The sequence below is a fragment of the Urocitellus parryii genome, chromosome 3 (assembly GCF_045843805.1).
Source record: "Urocitellus parryii isolate mUroPar1 chromosome 3, mUroPar1.hap1, whole genome shotgun sequence".
NCBI classification, from domain to species: domain Eukaryota; kingdom Metazoa; phylum Chordata; class Mammalia; order Rodentia; family Sciuridae; genus Urocitellus; species Urocitellus parryii.
This window is the reverse complement of record NC_135533.1, coordinates 201,562,042-201,580,358: the sequence shown is the minus strand read 5'-3', so window position 1 is coordinate 201,580,358 and position 18,317 is coordinate 201,562,042. Positions and strand designations below refer to the sequence as shown.

At 45.0% G+C, this 18,317-nt stretch overlaps 1 protein-coding gene across 2 annotated transcripts in view; it reads left to right on the top strand.

The window, feature by feature from the left end:
- Nucleotides 1-17,756, top strand: part of Ltf (lactotransferrin) — a 29,508-nt gene extending 11,752 nt beyond the window's left edge. Inside the window, exons 7-17 of one of the 2 annotated variants that reach the window (XM_026390031.2) lie at nt 964-1,142; nt 1,570-1,744; nt 2,630-2,784; nt 4,257-4,347; nt 5,543-5,590; nt 6,801-6,956; nt 8,662-8,803; nt 12,921-12,988; nt 15,196-15,380; nt 16,227-16,416; nt 17,722-17,756. In XM_026390031.2, the coding sequence (XP_026245816.2) occupies nt 964-1,142; nt 1,570-1,744; nt 2,630-2,784; nt 4,257-4,347; nt 5,543-5,590; nt 6,801-6,956; nt 8,662-8,803; nt 12,921-12,988; nt 15,196-15,380; nt 16,227-16,416; nt 17,722-17,756 (1,424 nt within the window). Of the gene's footprint in view, nt 1-963; nt 1,143-1,569; nt 1,745-2,629; nt 2,785-4,256; nt 4,357-5,542; nt 5,591-6,800; nt 6,957-8,661; nt 8,804-12,920; nt 12,989-15,195; nt 15,381-16,226; nt 16,417-17,721 lie in introns of both variants that reach the window. The other variant, XM_026390032.2, reaches the window with a different exon arrangement.
- Nucleotides 17,757-18,317: the final 561 nt, after the last annotated feature.

The following is an 18,317-nucleotide window of genomic DNA, read 5'->3' as shown; positions in this document are numbered from 1 at the left end:
ATTATAGGTGTGCACAACAATGCCCAGCAATTTTCTTTTTTTAAAAAAATATAATTTTGCTGTATGTATTTTGATTAAAAGCATTTGCCAAATTCAAGAACTTTACTAACCTCTTTAAATTACCAATCTCCTGAACTTCAAACAAATCACAAGTAGATGTTGAGCCCACATATACTTTTTTTGCATCTGTTAAAATTGAGATGACCTCATGGCTGTCCTTTACTCAGTTCCTGGGGTGAGTGACTTTGGCTTTGTTTGTTGATGTTGGCTACTGTTGTCCACAGAATCAATTGATCAACCTTAATACTGACCCATTAACACTGATTAAAAAAACCTGTTAGATTGAGTTAGCTAATGTGTTTTTTGGGATATTTTTTATGTTTAAATTCATAAACTAGGTCTGTAATTCTTCCTTCCTTCCTTTGACGTTACATCAAGGTTGCATGGATCTCATTAAATGACTTGGGCAGGTTTCTGTCACTGTATATTCTGAAGCAGCTTTCATTGGATATAGATGAACAGCTCCCAAATCTGTCTGAACTCCTAAGAGCATTCTTTTCCCTCCTGTGAATGCCCCCAGTGTGCATAGTGAATCAACTGTCAACTGTACTTTCTGCCTAAAGTTTTTTTTTTTTTTTGTCATTTTTACTCTTTCCAGTGATGCTGGTAAGGCAGCTTCCCCGGCTTGTCTCTGAGAGGACCCTCTTGAGGCCCAACTGCCCAGCACAGCTGGGATCTGTTCTGGCCCGGCAGCAGCTGTGACCAACCGCAGTGCGGGCAGCCAGTATGATCAAGGAGGAGGATTCGCCTCCCTTGGCCTTTGGGCTCTCTGGGGGCTGTCTTTACCTTTCTGACTTATCTTTGGAGCAATTCTCTCTCTTCCCTTCTATGGGGACAAGGGCTCATGATGGTGAAGAGTTGGCTCACCCAGGCTGCTTCCCATTTCTCCCCTTCCCCCACCAGAGGACTTGCCAGACGAGGCAGAAAGGGACAACTATGAGCTGCTCTGTCCAGACAACACCCGGAAGCCAGTGGACCAGTACAAGGAGTGCCACCTGGCCCGAGTTCCTTCTCATGCTGTTGTGGCCCGAAGCGTGGACGGCAAGGAGGACCTCATCTGGGAGTTCCTCCACCAGGCCCAGGTAGGCCCACCCACATCCTCCCCACCTGCTTGGGTTTGGAATGGGGAGGAAGCTTCCTTCCCTCACCTGCTACTTGTGAAGCCCATCTGTGGCCTCGTAGTTCACTGACTCATGGGACCACTTGCCCAGCCTCTGCCTTGGACAGAGGAAACTATGAAACGTCCTCTAGCATGTCCAACCGACAGCATCTTGGGCCACAACGGAGGCAGGAGGGGGCAATGCCTATCCCAGGACCCAGCAACTCTGCAGAGAAAAAGCTGTAGCTGCTCTTGTGTCTCTGGGATAGCACATCCCTCTGCAGGAGGGTGTCAGCTGAGGTCCCCACTCTCAGAATCATCCCGAAGTTCCCGACACTCGTTGTCAACCTAGAGTTGTTGTCTCCTCCTTACTTATTGCTGATACTGTAATTCTCTTTTTCCTCAATTAGGAAAATTTTGGAAAAAACAAATCTCCAAGATTCCAACTCTTTGGCTCCCCCAAAGGGCAGAAGGATCTACTGTTCAAGGACACTGCCCTGGGGTTCTTGAGGGTTCCCCCGAAAATAGATGCTGGGCTGTACCTGGGCTACGGTTACTTCACGGCCATAAAGAACCTGAGGGAAAGTGAGTGAGCCCTGGCTGGGCCCTGAGGGTGGCTGCTGTGGGCCCTGAGCGGTGGCTGTGGCCTCAGCGGTGGAGTGGCCTGGCTCTTCCTCTCTCTGCCACCTTGAGGTCTTCATCTTGGCAGTTCTGATGCGGCGTGGGTGTTTTTTGTCGACCAAGTCAGGGCAATTTTGAGATGTGTCTCCTAAAGAATGTCCTGGCCGCTGGATGAACGCTTCCACGTGCCCCTGTGTCTATCAGGATCCCCAGCCCCGATAGGAAAGCCATTCTGCTTTCTATTAAGTGAGAAATTGGAACATGAACCAAGAGAGCCAGGGCCCCTGAGGGATGGCTCCAGAGGACACCCGCTTATGCCACACTCTGAACTTGGCTGGGGACACTGCTATGGGAGAAGCCAGCCGTGGCTCTTCCTCTATGGGGGTTAGGGGTGGGAACCTGGGAAACCTGGGAGACTGTACTGCATGGAGTTCATGATGGGACTCTGGTCCTTGGGGGAGGTCAGGGGCTGGAGGTCCCCTGGGTCATCTTGAGGGATGGACACTGGCTTCTGTATCATGGAACTTTTGGAGAGGAGGGGGTGGAGACATTGGGCATGTCATTACACTAGATTGATGGATGGATTAGAAGCCAGGGAAGCTCTCCCAGGGCGTGAAAATGAGAAACACAGTGAGCTCCTTGGGGCCTGAAGCAGGGGTTGGGGAGGTGAGGGGTGGAGCAAGAGCAGCTGTGTGGCCTCACACATCCCCAGGAGGAGGCGGCTCCCACCCCAGGGAGGGTCTGAGCAGGAACCCTGCTCCGCGGAGGGCAGAGTTGGGATGGAGGTGGTGCCCGGGTGTCCCTGGCAGGCTGGGAGCTCTGCTCACAGGCTGTCACACCTCTCGACAGGGGAGGCAGATACGGCAGCCCGGCAGCGGCAGGTAGTGTGGTGTGCGGTGGGCACGGATGAGCAGCGCAAGTGCACCACGTGGAGTGGTGTGAGTGGCAGCACAGTGACCTGCGCCTCGGCTCCCACCACAGAGGACTGCATCTCCCTGATCTTGGTAGGTGGCCTGTGTCACAGGGTGCTCCTGAGAGCACCAAGGCCATGGGCATCTGCTGACGGTAAAGTTGATGCCCAAGAGGCCACTACAGGGCACTTCAAGGAAGGGATGCCAGGGAGGGCCCTTGGGGCCACACCTGTGGTGCTAAGGGGCATGGTTGTAGGTTTAAAAAAGCAGTTATTGTGGGGATTTCGCCTCTCTCATTGTTAAGAACAATTTTGGATTATTGTGGGTAATTTGGAAAGTATGGAAAGGTGTGATGTAAAAACCTACACACTCACAAACACACAAACAAAAAAACAATCCCCAAGCCAACCGTGGCCTCATATACAGATAGCAAAGATAAGTTTTGATAATTCTCCATCCAGGCTTTCTATGAACTTGAAGGACACATTCATGGTGACCCTGGATTGAAGCAGTTATGTAGTTTTTGAGGGTCTTCACTAACCCACTTACTCTTTGTTAACATTTTCTAAACAGTGTTTCAGAATATCTTTTATCTGGGCTCATTTTTGTCATGACCCTATTCCTTTTGGTCCCTTTGCTATTATCAATAATACTGTGATGAGAATTCTTGAATAGAAAGCTTCACCCACATCTCCAATCATTGCGATTTAGTTATAAAATATTATTACTGGGTCAAAGAGAGAACTTGACAATCCTGGTGAATCTGTTCCTGTGTTAAGAGCATGGGCTCATCCAAGTTAATTTTTTTTTTTAATTTAAAAAAATTTTTTTAAATGATTTTTTTTAAAAAATATTCTTTTAGTTGTAGATGGACACAATACATTTATCTATCTATCTATTTATTTTTTTATTTTTATGTGGTGCTGAGGATCAAGCCCAGTGCCTCACATGTGCTAGGCCCTCACATGAGCCTCAGCCCCAGTGATTTTAGTTCTTTTATTTGGCACCTTTTTTCTGTGTTGCACTTTTTTTCTTTCTTTTTGGTACTAGGAACTGGACCCGGGGTGCTTAACCCACTGAGCCACATTCCTAGCCCTATTTATTTTGGGACCCTGTCTTGCTAGTTGCTGAGGCTGGCCTTGAACTTGCGATCTTCCTGCCTCTGCCACCCGAGATGCTGGGTTTACAGGCATGCACCACGTAACAGGCACACACCTGGTTATGTGTAGCACTTTGAGTGTAGTGCTAATGAGCTGGGACCAGAGGGGCCCTGCTGTTCCCATCTGTATCTCCATGAGTGAAGGACAGAGTCCCTGGAGTACTTGGATACAGGAAGTGTTTTGCTCAGAGGACAGAGGGTTAGTGCAACGTGTCCTGTTTTCTTCTAACTGAATTAACGGCACAAAGGCACGTGGGGCTGGTAGAGAACAGTGCCCATGATGCCTCCTTTGGTTCAGTTCAAACAACCTGTTTCACTGGAATATCTGGCCTAAGGCCTCCCTCAGGGCTGAAGACAGCAACAAGGGAAATAGGCTCACGGCTGTTTATCTGCTTTGCCTCTGCAGAAGGGAGAAGCTGATGCCATGAGTCTGGACGGAGGATTTATCTACATTGCTGGCAAGTGTGGTTTGTTGCCTGTCCTGGCAGAGAACCATCGTAAGTGGAGTTAACGGCCCCTCTTGGCTGTGGGGTGGGAGTGGGGTGGGAGTGGGTTGGAGTGACTCCACTCACTGGGTCCAGAGAAGTCAAGATGGACAGCTACATTCAAAAGGAGAATCAGAGAAAGGATAAGCAAAAGGGGCCACGTTACCCAAGAAGCTCATTGCACTGTGAATTGACAAAGCCCATACTGGTTTCCTCTTCTTCTTTTTTATTTTTTAAAAGTTGTAGTTGGACACAATACCTTTATTTAATTTATTTATTTTTATGTGGTACTGAGAATCGAACCCAGGGCCTCACATGTGCCAGGCGAGTGATCTACCGCTGAGCCACAACCCCAGCCCCTGTTTTCCTCTTTTTAATTAAAAAAATTTTTTTTTAAAAATAAAGTATTGTGCACAGACAGAAAAGTGCACAGAAGCATACAACTTAATGACATTTCACAAACCGTCCCCTCCCCTGGCCCTACCTCACGGGTGCCCCGTGAAGACACAGAAAGTTGCAGAAGCCTGTTGTGTCCTGCTGCCGCCAGCCCCCTTACCCCTTCTAGGTATTCATTCTCCTGAATTAAAACAGCATCAATCAGAGCTTCCTATAGTTGCACAGAGAGTGTTGCATATCTGAGGTCTCCTGCTCAGTGTTTGTGATATTTATCCATGTAAGTGTGTAGTTATAGATTTTCTTTTGTTCTCACTGTTGCATAGTATTCTACTATGTGACTCTACCCTGGAATTATTTAACCATATCACCGTGGATGGCATTTAAGTAATTTCCAGTTGGTGGCCATTGTGACTTGTGCTCTATAAACATCAGCATCTGTGTCTTTTGTGGAAGCGAATATTCGTTTCTGCTGCACGGAAATACTGAGACAGTATCTTTTTTTTTTAAATTTGATTCTATATTATGGGGATTATTTTTTTTGGATACCAGGGATTGAATTTAGGGACTCTCAACCCCTGAGCCCCACCCAGCCCTATTTTGTATTTTATTTAGAGACAGGATCTCACTGAGTTGCTTAGCACCTTGCTTTTGTTGAGGCTGGCTTTGAACTTGTGATCCTCCTGACTCAGCCTCCCAAGCTACTGGGATTACAGGCATGTGCCACAATGCCTGTCACAGGGATTTAAAAGTTTGTGACTTCTCAATATATCTGAATGTCTAAATGATGTGTTGTTCATCCTCATTCTTTTAGAATCCTCAGAAATCAAGGACTCTGATTGTATGAACAGACAACCAGAAGGTGAGTTGGAATCAGTCACTTTCAGGGTCAGAGGAGGGGATGGCAGGATCTTGATTAAATTCACAGAGACGTGGCCATAGAAACCATTATTTAGAGATACAAACAATTCATAGAGGAGTGGTTATAATTAATGTTTAGATTGCCCTTCAGTCTGGTGGAGAACTTTCATATAGTCCCTTATGGTACCTGATCATGTGGAAGGTGCAGTATTACTCCCCCTTCTCATCGAAAAGAATCCTGAGTGGCCAGAGAATTAACAGGACACACAGTCTTTCCTTTGCTTGTTTAGTTCAAACAACCCGTTTCATTGGGACACCTCTCTCCACGGCTGGAGGGTATACCATGGCAGATTCTGGCTCTGAACCAGAGTCTCTTGTGCCACACCCAGTGCTCTGTGCACCAGCCCTACCTGCCTACTACAGCTGGAGCTTGCTCAGCTTTAGAAGCCTCAACTCTTGTCCTCGGCAGGTCAGGTGCACTCTAACAGAAGAGGATGGTGCCCTTGTGAACTCCCTCACTGTGCAGGGCTGGTTTTGACCCAGCACAGGGAGCTCCTTGGAGACATGCTCTCCTGCATCTATAAACCAGTTAATCTGGTGGCAGTCCCTGTTCCCATGTGATGCGTATAGCGGGTTGTGATTTATGATTTATGATTTACTGTTGGGGCTATTCTTGCAGTCTAAAGGCTTATTGCTTTATTGATCCACATGTGAAGGTTTGTAACTCAGGGACATGTTGTGGCTGGTTGAGGACAGTCCCCTGTAATCACTTACAGGATCAGATTTTTTTTGGGGGGTGGTGGTACTAGGGGTTGAATTCAGGCCCCTTGACCACTGAGCCATCTCCCCAATCCTAATTTATATTTTATTTAGAGACAGGGTCCCACTGAGTTGTTCAATGCCTTGCTTTTGCTGAGGCTGGCTTTGAGTTCGAGACTCTCCTGCCTCAGCTTCCCGAGCCGCTGGGATTACAGGTGTGCGTCACCACGCCCAGCTTTTTTTTTTTTTTTATGACTACTTCATTTCAGAGCCCAGATCAATCTTCCCCCTGCAATAAGGCAGTGTCTTCAGCTTATTTTGGGCTACCTAACAATGCTAGTTATTTGGGGGAATCATTACCCAGCGATGCCTCGTGACCTGTGTTGGCCTGGGTTGCAGACCCTCCCGGCCTCTGAGGTTAAGATGTGCTCTTCCGTTGTCTGTTGTGCAAGGGTATCTCGCCGTGGCGGCGGTCAGGAAATCGGACACTGACATCACCTGGAACTCTCTGAAAGGCAGGAAGTCCTGCCACACCGCGGTGGGCAGGACCGCAGGCTGGAACATTCCCATGGGGCTGCTCTTCAACCAGACAGGCTCCTGTAAATTTGGTAAGGTGACCTGAGGGTGTCCTGGGAGGGCCATCTTGAAGGGCTGGTGCTGTGAAACCTCAGGGAAGGGAGCAGAGTAGGGGACTCACAGACTGCGGCCCACAGGTCACTTTTGGTATAATTGAGTTCTCCCTGGGCCACCTCCTGGAGTCATGGAGGCTCAGGGAGCTTCCCCACACACCTCTTTCCAGGTGCCATCTACCTCACCAAGGTAAAAGACTGGAGTATCATTTTTTTTCCTCTGCACCATAAGAATGTACATAGATCATGAGAAGTACAATTGTTTTTTTTTTTTTTTTTTTAACCTCTTGGAGACCCAAATCTAAATTCCTCACAGGCCCTGGCTTCCCATCTTGGGGGAAGGCAATTGTCTGCCTCCAAAAAAGGGGGTTTCTGTTTTTAAACAGAACTGAATTCTTACTCCACCCTGCAAAGGAACCTGCTTCTGGGGTTTTCTCTGCCTCCCACATCCCACATTCACTTTGGTTGGCATAATCCATGCCCTGTCTGCTGTGGGCACGGTGATGTAGAGGTGGGTGGCCCATTGTCCCCATGGCTCACCTCTTGTGTAGGCGTCTCCTAAAGGAGCAGGGTCCTGGCTGTGTTATCACTGGGTTTTTGATTCTGATGGGGGCAGCTTCATGTGCCTCTGCCCCTTCCCAGAAGTGCATGCTGTGGCTCCTTGTGCCAACCCCCCAGGTTGGCCCCTGTGCTGTAGGACAGCAGCTAGGATGTGGTGGGAAGCTCCCAGCTTTTCCTGAGGCTGACACATAGTATGGCTATTCCAGTGGCAGGGGCTGCAGGAGTCTGATAGTGGGTGACACGTGCTCAATAGAGCAGGGCTTGCCACCTTTATTTCCTCATTCCTTGGGTTAAATCACGTCATGGGTTAATTCACATTAGGTTCAGCTGTAAGGAACAGAATCCTCCCCTCCAAATAGCAGACACTTAAATAAGACAGAAGTTTATGTCTCTCATATGATTGAAGTCAAGAGGTGCGTTGTCCAAAGCTAGTGCAATGATACACAGGGTCAGCAACCTGGCTTCAAACATCTGGCTACTCTGCCATCTGTGGTTCCCATGCTCAAGGTCACTTCATGACCCGTATCACAACTGGAGGTCCAGTCTCTGCTTCTCAAGTCCAGGTTCAGGATAAAGAAAGGGAAGGAAAAGGGGCAAAAGCACATGTCACTGCCTTCTTACGATGTTTCCAAGGAGCTGGCACCCAACAAGCCAGCTCAAGTGTCACTGGCTAGTACCTTGCTACGTGAGCATACCGGCCATAGGGTACCTGATAATTCTAGTCTTTATACCAAAGGGTCCAACGCCCAGGAGAAAAGCAGGATTTCTATTGTTGACTAAAAGGAAAAATCAGATTCTGGAGTAGGCAGTCAGCAGGTTATGCTATGGCACCATCATGGTCATCTACTGAGTCCCCAGCTCAAGGCTGTGATGCTGGGACCCTCTGTGGTCATGACTTTCTTCCCCAGCCTCGATCAGGTTTCTTATCAGTCCTATAGTCTAGAGATTTTCTGATTTCTGGTGTGTCCTTGGTTGGTGGTAATATGTCACCTATTGTGACCGTGAATGTGTTCTTTCTGTCCTGGACCATATGCTGAACTAAAACCAAGCGGCATCACCTGTTAGATAAAGGCTGTGTTGATTCAGGTTGGAAGAACTGACTTCCCTTGTTTCTTCTGTTCAGGTGAATTCTTCAGTCAAAGCTGTGCCCCTGGGTCTGACCCAGCATCCAATCTGTGTGCTCTGTGTATTGGTGATGAGAAGGGTGAGCATAAGTGTAAGCCAAACAATAACGAGAGATACTATGGCTACACTGGGGCTTTCAGGTGAGTCTGTGACTGAGCTCCACCAGGAAGGGTCTGGTCTCTCATCCTGCAACACATTGTCACTGCAGTTCTAAGGGTCCAGGTGTGGCCTGACACAGCAGAGCCAGGAGCCATCCTGTGGGCATCAAATGGGCAGCTCTAGTGAGGGCTCCCTCCATCACACCCAGAACCTCCAAGAGTGGAGGTTGGACCAGGGTTTGACCTCAGCTCTGCTATGCTCCTTCCTGTGCTCTGAGCCAAAGTCAACTGCAGCAGACCTCAGTATCCTCATCCTCAAAAAAGCAAACGGGTTGAGTGTGTGGTCTTCAAGTGCTTCCTACAATTCAACGTTGTGGGGGAGAATTCTCTTTCCCATGCCCTCTCTGAGGTCTCTAGTGACTGGCCTTAGAAATGACAAAAAGAAAAAAGTATTGCAGTGTAGTGAAGGGAGAAATCAACCAAAAGATTAGCTTCCAGAATTCACATGTTGTCAACCTAGAGTGGTCATAACAACTATCCACAGCCCACGTTATAGTTTTATTGTTTCACAGTGGTGCTATTGAAAGGGTGTAAAAAGGCTCTTTTCTCTGGCCCCTTTCTCCATTCTCCTGGAGTACATCTCACCACCAGATGGCATCATGCGTCTAAGAAAGATTGGTCAAACGCTAGCCTTTGAGCTTTTAATGTGAATGCGGTAACTTTTGCTATAAGGATTGCAATACTCCGATTTGTAAAAATCAAACAAACAAAGATGTTTTTGGAATGTACAAAAATATCTTTAAGGATCTAAGGTTTTGCAAATGGAAAAGTTTTGATGGGATTGCACTCAGAAAATATTGAATAGACACATGTCTGATAAGACTGCGTCAGAATCATATGATCCTTTTTTCTTTTTCTGGACCTGTAGCAAAGTCTTATTCCCTTGGAATCATCTGAATTTTAGTATTTCTATGTTTACTGCTTTGTTTTTTATTCAAATTCTATTTACAATCTAGGCTGCAGGGGGAATTTTTTAACAAAATAATTGGAAGCTGAAACCAGAGGTCTTTCTTATTCACCTTTGCATTTATAACAAACACCCTATTACTGCTGGCTCTTTATTTCTAGTCTCTCACATGGCTCCCTATCCCTCTTCCACTCCCCATCTTCACTTCCATTAGCATCCAATATGATTGTGTCATATTCATTATATTATTATGACTAATAAAACATTATTATCATATTAAATATGAGATATGATAAGACTATATTTCCCTTATTGGGCAAAGTTTTAATTTACTTTGGAGTTCATATTGTCCCCTTTCTTATTTGCTGAATTTTCTGAGCTTTCTTTATTCACTAATTCAAATTCTCTGCCGGTAATGTAATCTCTTACCCATGCACAAAGTATACACACACTGGGTGCTGTCTTGCTTTCATCCCACACTTGGAAATGTTGCTCCTGCAGACTTCTATCCTTCGGCCATAGTCTGATTGGGTGTTCTTTAGGCCACCTTTACATGCGTGGTCTTAGGAATCCTCTTGGCCATCATCTGGGACTTCGCTCTGTGTTGTTTCTTGTTAGATGGCCTGTTTCCTGGATATTATATCATCACCTCTCTTTGTCTTATTGGAACAGAGCACACCCCCCATCAGCTTCTTGACTAAGGATGAATAGAAATTGCTATTTTTTTGAGTATTTGCCTGTCTGACATTTTTATTCTATTTTTGAATTGATTTATAGTTTGGGTAACTAGGTCTAGGTTGGACATTTTTTTCCCCTAGGAATTTTGATAAGATTTCTGAATTTGAGAAATAGCAACATTAGGATATTTTCATTAAACTTGCCTCCTAAAAACAAGCAAAAATGCTGGATTAAGCACATACACATCTACATTCAGACACACAAATTCTTAAAAGCACTAGATAACTGACAAAATAATAAGGAATTATCAGACTAAAATCTAGGGAGGGAATAGGAATTCAGAGAGTGAAGTGGAACCACTTCTATCCTTATTTTGGTAAACTTGACCCTAAGAAATTACCTTACACCCTTAAGGTGAGAGAACCAGAAGAAGCTTCCATGTCCACTCTCAGTGGATTTTAAGTTGCCTGGAAATTTCCTGAAAAATTTAAGCCATGAACCAATTCTTGCATGGATTTGCAATTCAAACTTTTGCCTCCTTGGATGGTCCAGAAATAAATAAATAAATATATATTAAAGTGGTTCCAGATTAATTGTCTCTCTAGAAACCAGTCTGGAAGACAGAATCCTCAGATTAATTCTCAAAATCTACTTAAAAATTCTATTTCAATGGCAATGAGCATTACATGGTAAAAAGTTACTATAATAATATTAACTGAACACATAAGAGAAAAAAATGCTAGATATAAAATTCAACAGAAAAAAAGTATTTTTTAAAAGGAATAAATAGAACTTCTAAAAAGGAAAAAAATATAAAAATAAATATGAAAGAAAAAATGAACTATGTGATCCATTAGTTTAACAGGAAATAGCTAAAAAGGAAGTTAGTAAGGTGGAAGATATGAAAAAAAAATTATCTGGAATGTATCACAGGAAGAACAAACAATGAAAAATATAACAAATTTAAAAATTTAAAACCACTAGTACACTGTCATTATTTCTAGAGTTGCTGTTGAGAAATGAGGTATCATTTTTGATTACTGGTTCTTTGTATATGACTTTCTTCTTGAAAATGTTTTGAGCTACTTTTTATGGCAAGTTTTTTGAAACTTCAGATTGTTATTTCTTTATGTGGGTCTATTCCCAATTTATTAGATTGGGTTCTTGGTTCACCATTTCATCTGGAAACTCAAGTTTTTTAGTATGGGGAAATTCTTATTTCTTTGACAATTTCCATCCTTCTGTTTTCTCTTTAAACTTTTTTTCTGGATTATCATCTGATTCCTTATTGTTTATTTTATTATCTTTTCTTTGTCTTACAGTTTCTGGGATATCTGCTCAGTTTAGTTTTATATGGTTTAAAAGAATTTTTATGAGGATGATTATTTTTTTTTACCTTCTAAGAACTCTTTTTGTATTCTGACTCTTCTTTTTTAGAACTTCCTATTCTTGTTTTATGAATTTCTTTCTTTCATATCTTTAATAATATTAATTGTAGTTAAAAAAAAGCTTTATCATCTCCCCTACATTGTTTCTGTATCCTTTGAGTGTAATTGTTTTGATCTCCATTTCTTGTGGTTTTCCTTCAAATATTTGATGGCCTCTGACTGTCCATATTAAGAGTTGGGGGAAAAAAAAAAAGAAGGAAGCTCTGGTGTTGACTGTTAGCTCCTATCAGTTGCCAATCTCAGCAAGCACCGGGTCTTCCTGTCGGGTTACTGGTTTGTGACATTTCATTGTGAGCAACCAATTATCAGATTCTATGGTTATTGTTCTTGAGTTGATCAGATTCCCCAGAACAAAGAAATTTGCTATCTGCTTCTTGGGGGAAATCACAGCCCCGACAATCAGCCTTCTGCAAACTGAGTGGGGGAAAAGGGCTGTGACTTAATCTTCTAGAATATAAATTTTTCATTTCACTCTTTGTTTTCAGTGTTCCATGTCTGCCTTCAGCTGTGTTTGATTCTCTAGACTATAGTACTCTTTAGGTTCAACCTCCCAGTGGACAAACCTTTACCCAACTGCCAGGGTGAAGGAGGAGGTGCATGGGGTGTGGGGTGCCTTCCTTTCTCAGCCACTTTCAGTGATGTCTAGAGCACCAACTGCCACGGCCCCCACCCCCACCCCGCCCCGGGGTTCTGCAGTGCACATTAGCTTTCTTCTGAGTTTCAACCCCTTCCAGCTTATAGTACAGCGTTCTTGGCTCTGTTAGGTCAGTAACTGCTCAGCCATTTGCTGTCTGACTTCTGAAGTGGATTATTATCTTCTCTTTCTCTCTCTTTTTTTAATGGGTTTTAACAAAATCTCATCAATGTCATTTCATTGGGACTTTTAGAGGAAGGGAGAGAACACAGATGTGTTCTATCTGCCATCTTAAAGCATAAACTCCCAGAAATATTTTCATCTTTTACATGTTTACTTCCGTGTTTCCGTTTTTGACATGCATAGTATAAATATTTACAAAAATTCTGTTTCTCTTCTCTTGTAATGTATTGTTTTTTTGAAACTTCTCAGGTGCCTGGCTGAGAAAGCGGGAGACGTTGCATTTTTGAAAGATGTCACTGTCTTGCAGAACACTGATGGTAGGTGAAGATATTTCCCTTCCTCTTCCAAAGCAGAGTCTTTGGCATCACAACACATCTCCGTGTTTGGTTTTGCAGTGAGGAGGCCTTCTAGCAATTCCCAGACTGACTGAAAGAATTCCAAAATTTGACCTTAGTTGGCAACATGGTCACATCTGTAGGTGATACAGTGATTGTGAAGCTGAATTCACACACACACACACACACACACACACACACACACCATACTCAGTAGCAAAGGTCTCCCTGGCTTTGTCTAAGCTGAAGAAACTCACCATCTGCCTGGACCAGATCACACATGCCTATGAGTGCGGATGATGTGGATTTTAAAAACTGCACATAGGAAAATAATATTTCCCTTTTAAAAAAAGGAAGTAGGTCCGGGCATAATGATGCATGCCTGTAATCCCAACGGTTTGAGAGGCTGAGGCAGGAGCACCACAAGTTCAAAGCCAGTCTCAGAAACTTAGCAAGGCCCTGTCTCTAAGATATCAAAAGGTCTGGGGGTGTGGCTCAGTGATTAAACACCCCTGGGTTCAATCCCTGCTACCAAAAACAAATAAATAAGAAATAGAGTAAAAAAGGAAGTAGAGGCCTCATTCAGCCTCATGTGAGCCTTTGTTCTGGAAGCTCCTTGGGAGAGAGTGGGGACAAAAATTACAGGTGGATGCAGATGAGAAAGGTAATTCACCAGCCGATGGTGGAGCAATCACTCTTCCGATCTCCAGGTGGAAAAAAAAAAAAAGCTTCTTCAGTTATTTGCTGTCTTCCAAATAGCATCTCCCTTCTTCAGCCCTGCTCTGCCTCCCACCCCTCAGCTTTAGCAATGGCTGGCTATTTTGTTCCCTGAGAACAGCCTCCAGTTCTGCCTCCCTCCTTCAGTGAGCCCTGCAGTCAGCCACTTCTCCCCTCTCTTCCCGCCTCTCCTCTTGTCTCCTGGAAAGGGATTAGGGGCAGACCTGTGGGTCCAGAAGGATGTCAATATCAAATAGTGAGATCTAGAGGACGGTGAGGTGTTTCCTTAAGGTGGGAGGGCAGGAGAGTCAGACAAGCAGGGCCTGAACGTGAGCCCGGATATGCGCCCACAGACACATGGGAAATTGCACTTAGGATCTATGGCAGTCAATCAAAGTGGTCTCCAGGGACCAGATCCATGTCAAATTTAATTTCAAGAATCCTAGAAATTCCTATCCTTTCTCTGGTTACACTTAAAGCATTTGAAAAGGAAAGGAAATGTTCCTCTTGAATATAAATGAGCTATAGGTTGAGACACCTAATTAAAAAATCTGAAATGCTCCCAAAGATTTTTGAATACTGACATGACGCCCCCAGAAGAAAATTTCACACCTGACCTCATGTGATAGGTTCACAGTCAAAATTCAGGCTAGAGACACTGGAAACACCGTATGACATTATCTTCAGTTCATGGGCATCATGGGTATATGAAACATAAAAGAAATCTGTGCTTTGATTTGGGTTCTACTCCTAAGATATCTCATTCTGTATAAGCAAATATGACAAAATTTTAAAAAAAAATTTCCAAATCCAAAGCACTTCTGATCCCAGATATTTTTGATTAAAAAAAAATATACTCAACCTGTTTTTTTTTTCTTTTCTGGAATTCACTGGAAAATATGGTATAGGTGGAGCGTTTTCTTAAAAAAAACTTAAAAATTTTTAATATCTTTATTGAGATACAATTTGCAGACTATAAGTTTCTCCCATTCCAAGTGTGCCATTCAGTGGTCTCCAGCCCACAGAGCTGTACAGCCACCAACAGAGCAAAGAGCACTTGAACAACCCCATGAAGGCCACCTACTCCTAGTAGCATCACCCCTCCCCACTCCTTCCGCACAGGTGACTGTCCACTGTGTGCTTCTGTGGCGCTGCTTACTCATGCGAATAGAATCATGACTTGTGGTCTTTTGTGATGTCTTCTTTCACTCAGCATCAAGTGTTTGAGGCCTATCTGTGTGTGACCTTGGCTTCCTTTTATTGCTGAATAGTGTCCCACTATATGCTAATGTTTGGTTGTCTGAAGTTTGAGTCACTGCCCAGAACAAAGCTTTTTTCTCTCTCTCCCTCACAGCACCACAACCCCAGTGAATATGTTTTGAGAGGTCAGTGGGAGGGTCACATCCACCCAGAAAGACCCCTTGACCACGCAGGGCAGATGTGACTGATCCCACCTTCTTTTGTCTTGGCAGGAAAGAACCCGGAGGCATGGGCTAAGGACCTGAAGCTGGATGACTTTGAGCTCCTGTGCCTTGATGGCACCCGGAAGCCTGTGACTGAGGCTCGGAGTTGCCATCTGGCGGTGGCCCCAAATCATGCCGTGGTATCTAGGAAAGATAAGGCAGCACACCTTGTAGAGGTGCTGCGGGATCAACAGGTATGGACCACCAGGGCCCCTGGCTTGCTCTTAACTTTGTGGGCTCCTGTTAGGTTGGGTAACCCCTGGGCCAGGTGAATCAGCCCACACAAGCCTTCTTGGCCCCTCCACTCGATGTTGGTGGGGGCACCATTTGCTCTGAGCTATGGGGAGTCTCAAGGAGAACCACGGAGGCTTCTGACTCTGGGCTTCCTGGGACCGACTTGACTTCTGCCCGAGTCTCTGTGCCCCTGGGCTCCCATTCCCTGCGTGGCTAAGAGGCGATTACCATCCTCTTCCCTCAGAGAGTGGTTACTGTGCCAGTTTCCCGAGGCTGGGCCACTGAATAATGTTCTGGACAAAGTCCCCTGAGACCACAAACTCAGAGCTTTCTCCATAGATGTAGGTTCATCAATGTGAATGTGATTTGAAGGAAACCCTAAAAGTTCCTGAAAATCTGAAATTCTCTACTAGAACTTCTATTTTTATATCACGACATCATTACTCCAGGGGTGCTTCCAAGGCATTGATCCTGGGTATGGAGAAGAGGCTGTGTGCAGCTAAGGAGGGCTGAGTATCCTGCCTGGGGGCAACTGCTTGGTGGGTGGAAAGACTGATTCTCTGAGAAAGCTGACATGTTAGAATTTTCTAGGTGATCAGTTCTTGGAGGGCAGGCCTCAAAAATACTCAGCTGTCCCCTAGTCACCTGCAAGAAGGTCTATGGAAAGAGGCCACAAATTTAGAAGGGAGGAAATGTGGCAGGAGGTGAGATCAGAAGTGGTGTGAGAATGGAAGAAACAGCCTCCCAGTTCATGCATTCTCCTGTTTCCCTTGGCTACTCACGTACTGTCTGACCTTTTGACACAGGTTAAGTTTGGAAGAAAAGGCAGTAAGTGCCCAGGAGAATTCTGCCTGTTCAAGTCTGATACCAAAAACCTTCTGTTCAATGACAACACTGAGTGTCTGGCTAAACTTCCTGACAGAACAACAAGTGAGAAGTATCTGGGACAGCAGTACATCACAGCCGTTGCTAATCTGCAGCAATGCTCAACCTCTGGTAAGAGGACCCTAGAGAGCATCATTGAGAAAACATCATCGGTAAAGGTCAAGATTTTAGGGTCAAAATGCGTCTTAGAATGCAGATTCTCAAAAGATTCCAATGTAGGGCCGGGTGTGGTGGCGCATGCCCGTAATCCCAATGGCTCTGGTGGCTGAGGCAGGAGGATCGCAAGTTCAAAGCCAACCTGGGCAATGGTGAGGCCCTAAGCAACTCAGTGAGACCCTCTCTCTGACTAAAATACAAAATAGGGCTGGGGATGTGGCTCAGTGGTTGAATGCCCCTGAGTTCGATCCCCAGCACCCCTCCCCAGCAAAAAAAAAAAAAAAAAAAAAATTCAAATGTAGGGAAACTTAACCAGGGAAATGTACCGATCATAATTAAATCCTTTAAAAATATTTAGAAGATATTCCAGAGTGTTGTAAGGCTTCCAGTGATGATCCTCAAGTTCCAGCTAGCTTGACACCTCTGTGCACGGTGATCAACCAGATTTGTATTCCTGGTCCCTCACCCAGGGAGGCAGAGGCTTGTTCTCAACTCAGAACAAATTTGCCTGTGAGGGAACATTTAGCAATGCCTGGAGACATTTTTGATCACCACAATTTAGAAGATGCTGCTGGTATCAGATGGGTAGAGTCCAGGGATGCTATTAACGAATGCACAGGACAGCTGCCCACAACAGAGAGTTATCACCAGGCTCCAAATGTCAATGGTGTCAAGGTGAGAAATCCCATCCAGGACTGAGGCATATTTCAGGTCATTTGATGCTGAGGAGGACCACATTTTGATAACTACAGCTTCAGTCAGCAGGGGATTGTGGAGACTGTGTGCCCTTGAGGGATGCTGTCTCTTCCTGCTGACCTCAGGGGCATTCTCAGCATGGTGACTCATGCAAAGTGGGAGCTCGGGAAGTGTTTGCAGAGGGATGATTGAGTGGGTAGAAGAACGTGGTTGCAAACAAATTTGCATTAATGGCTCACTTTCTGGAACTTAGAAGACCACTACTCGCCTTGTGAACTTGAGAGTGTGACAACTGATCACTTGGAGATAGTAGGGAGGGGTGGCAGTGTCCCTTAGGCCAGAGCAGGGGAACGCCCTGGCTGGTGAAGGCTAGACATGCCTGTGTTCTCTGGACACAGCAGTTGCTGAGAGAAGAGATGGGAAAAATGTGGGAGAGGCCCGCACTGACTCACGGGGGTGGGAGAAGGCAGAGGAAACCTTTCCAGTGCCCTCCTTGGGTTATTGACTTAAAGAATTGATTTAAACCATCAGTTTTTGAATCTCCTGCTCTGTTGTGTCCCACAGAGCTCCTGGATGCCTGTGCTTTCCTCAGGAAGTAAACCCCAAGAAGACAGACCAGCCTCCCGGAGGGATCTGCAGCCCTTCAGGGCCCACAGCCCCCGAGCCTGGCTGTGCAGAGCCTTGTCCTCCCCTGGCTAAGGATGCGGTTTGCCAATCCACAGCTTTCACAATTCCCTGCTGTCATCTTAGGAAGAAATAAAATTAGAAATGCTTTTGGTTTTTTCTCTTTGTAAAGCATCGTTCATTTTTTTTTTTCTAGAATTTTATTCTGAAGCCATGTGCCTTTCTTTCTTTTGCAGTCTTGGGCATAATGCCCAGTGGTCTGGAATCTGGGGACAGGCCAAGTGACTGTTTTTCCCAGGGAGATCCGATTCATTCACACAGTTGTCTCTGTATGTGTGTATGTGTGTGCCTGCAGACCCATGTGTATGTATGTGTGTGTCCAGGTGGTGTGTGCATATGTGTACATGTGTATGCCTTAGCATTTGTGTGTACACGTGAAGGTGTGTGTGAGTGTTTTTTTTTAAATTGATTTTTTAAAAAATACATGACAGTGGAATGCATTACAATTCTTATTACACGTATACAGCACAATTTTT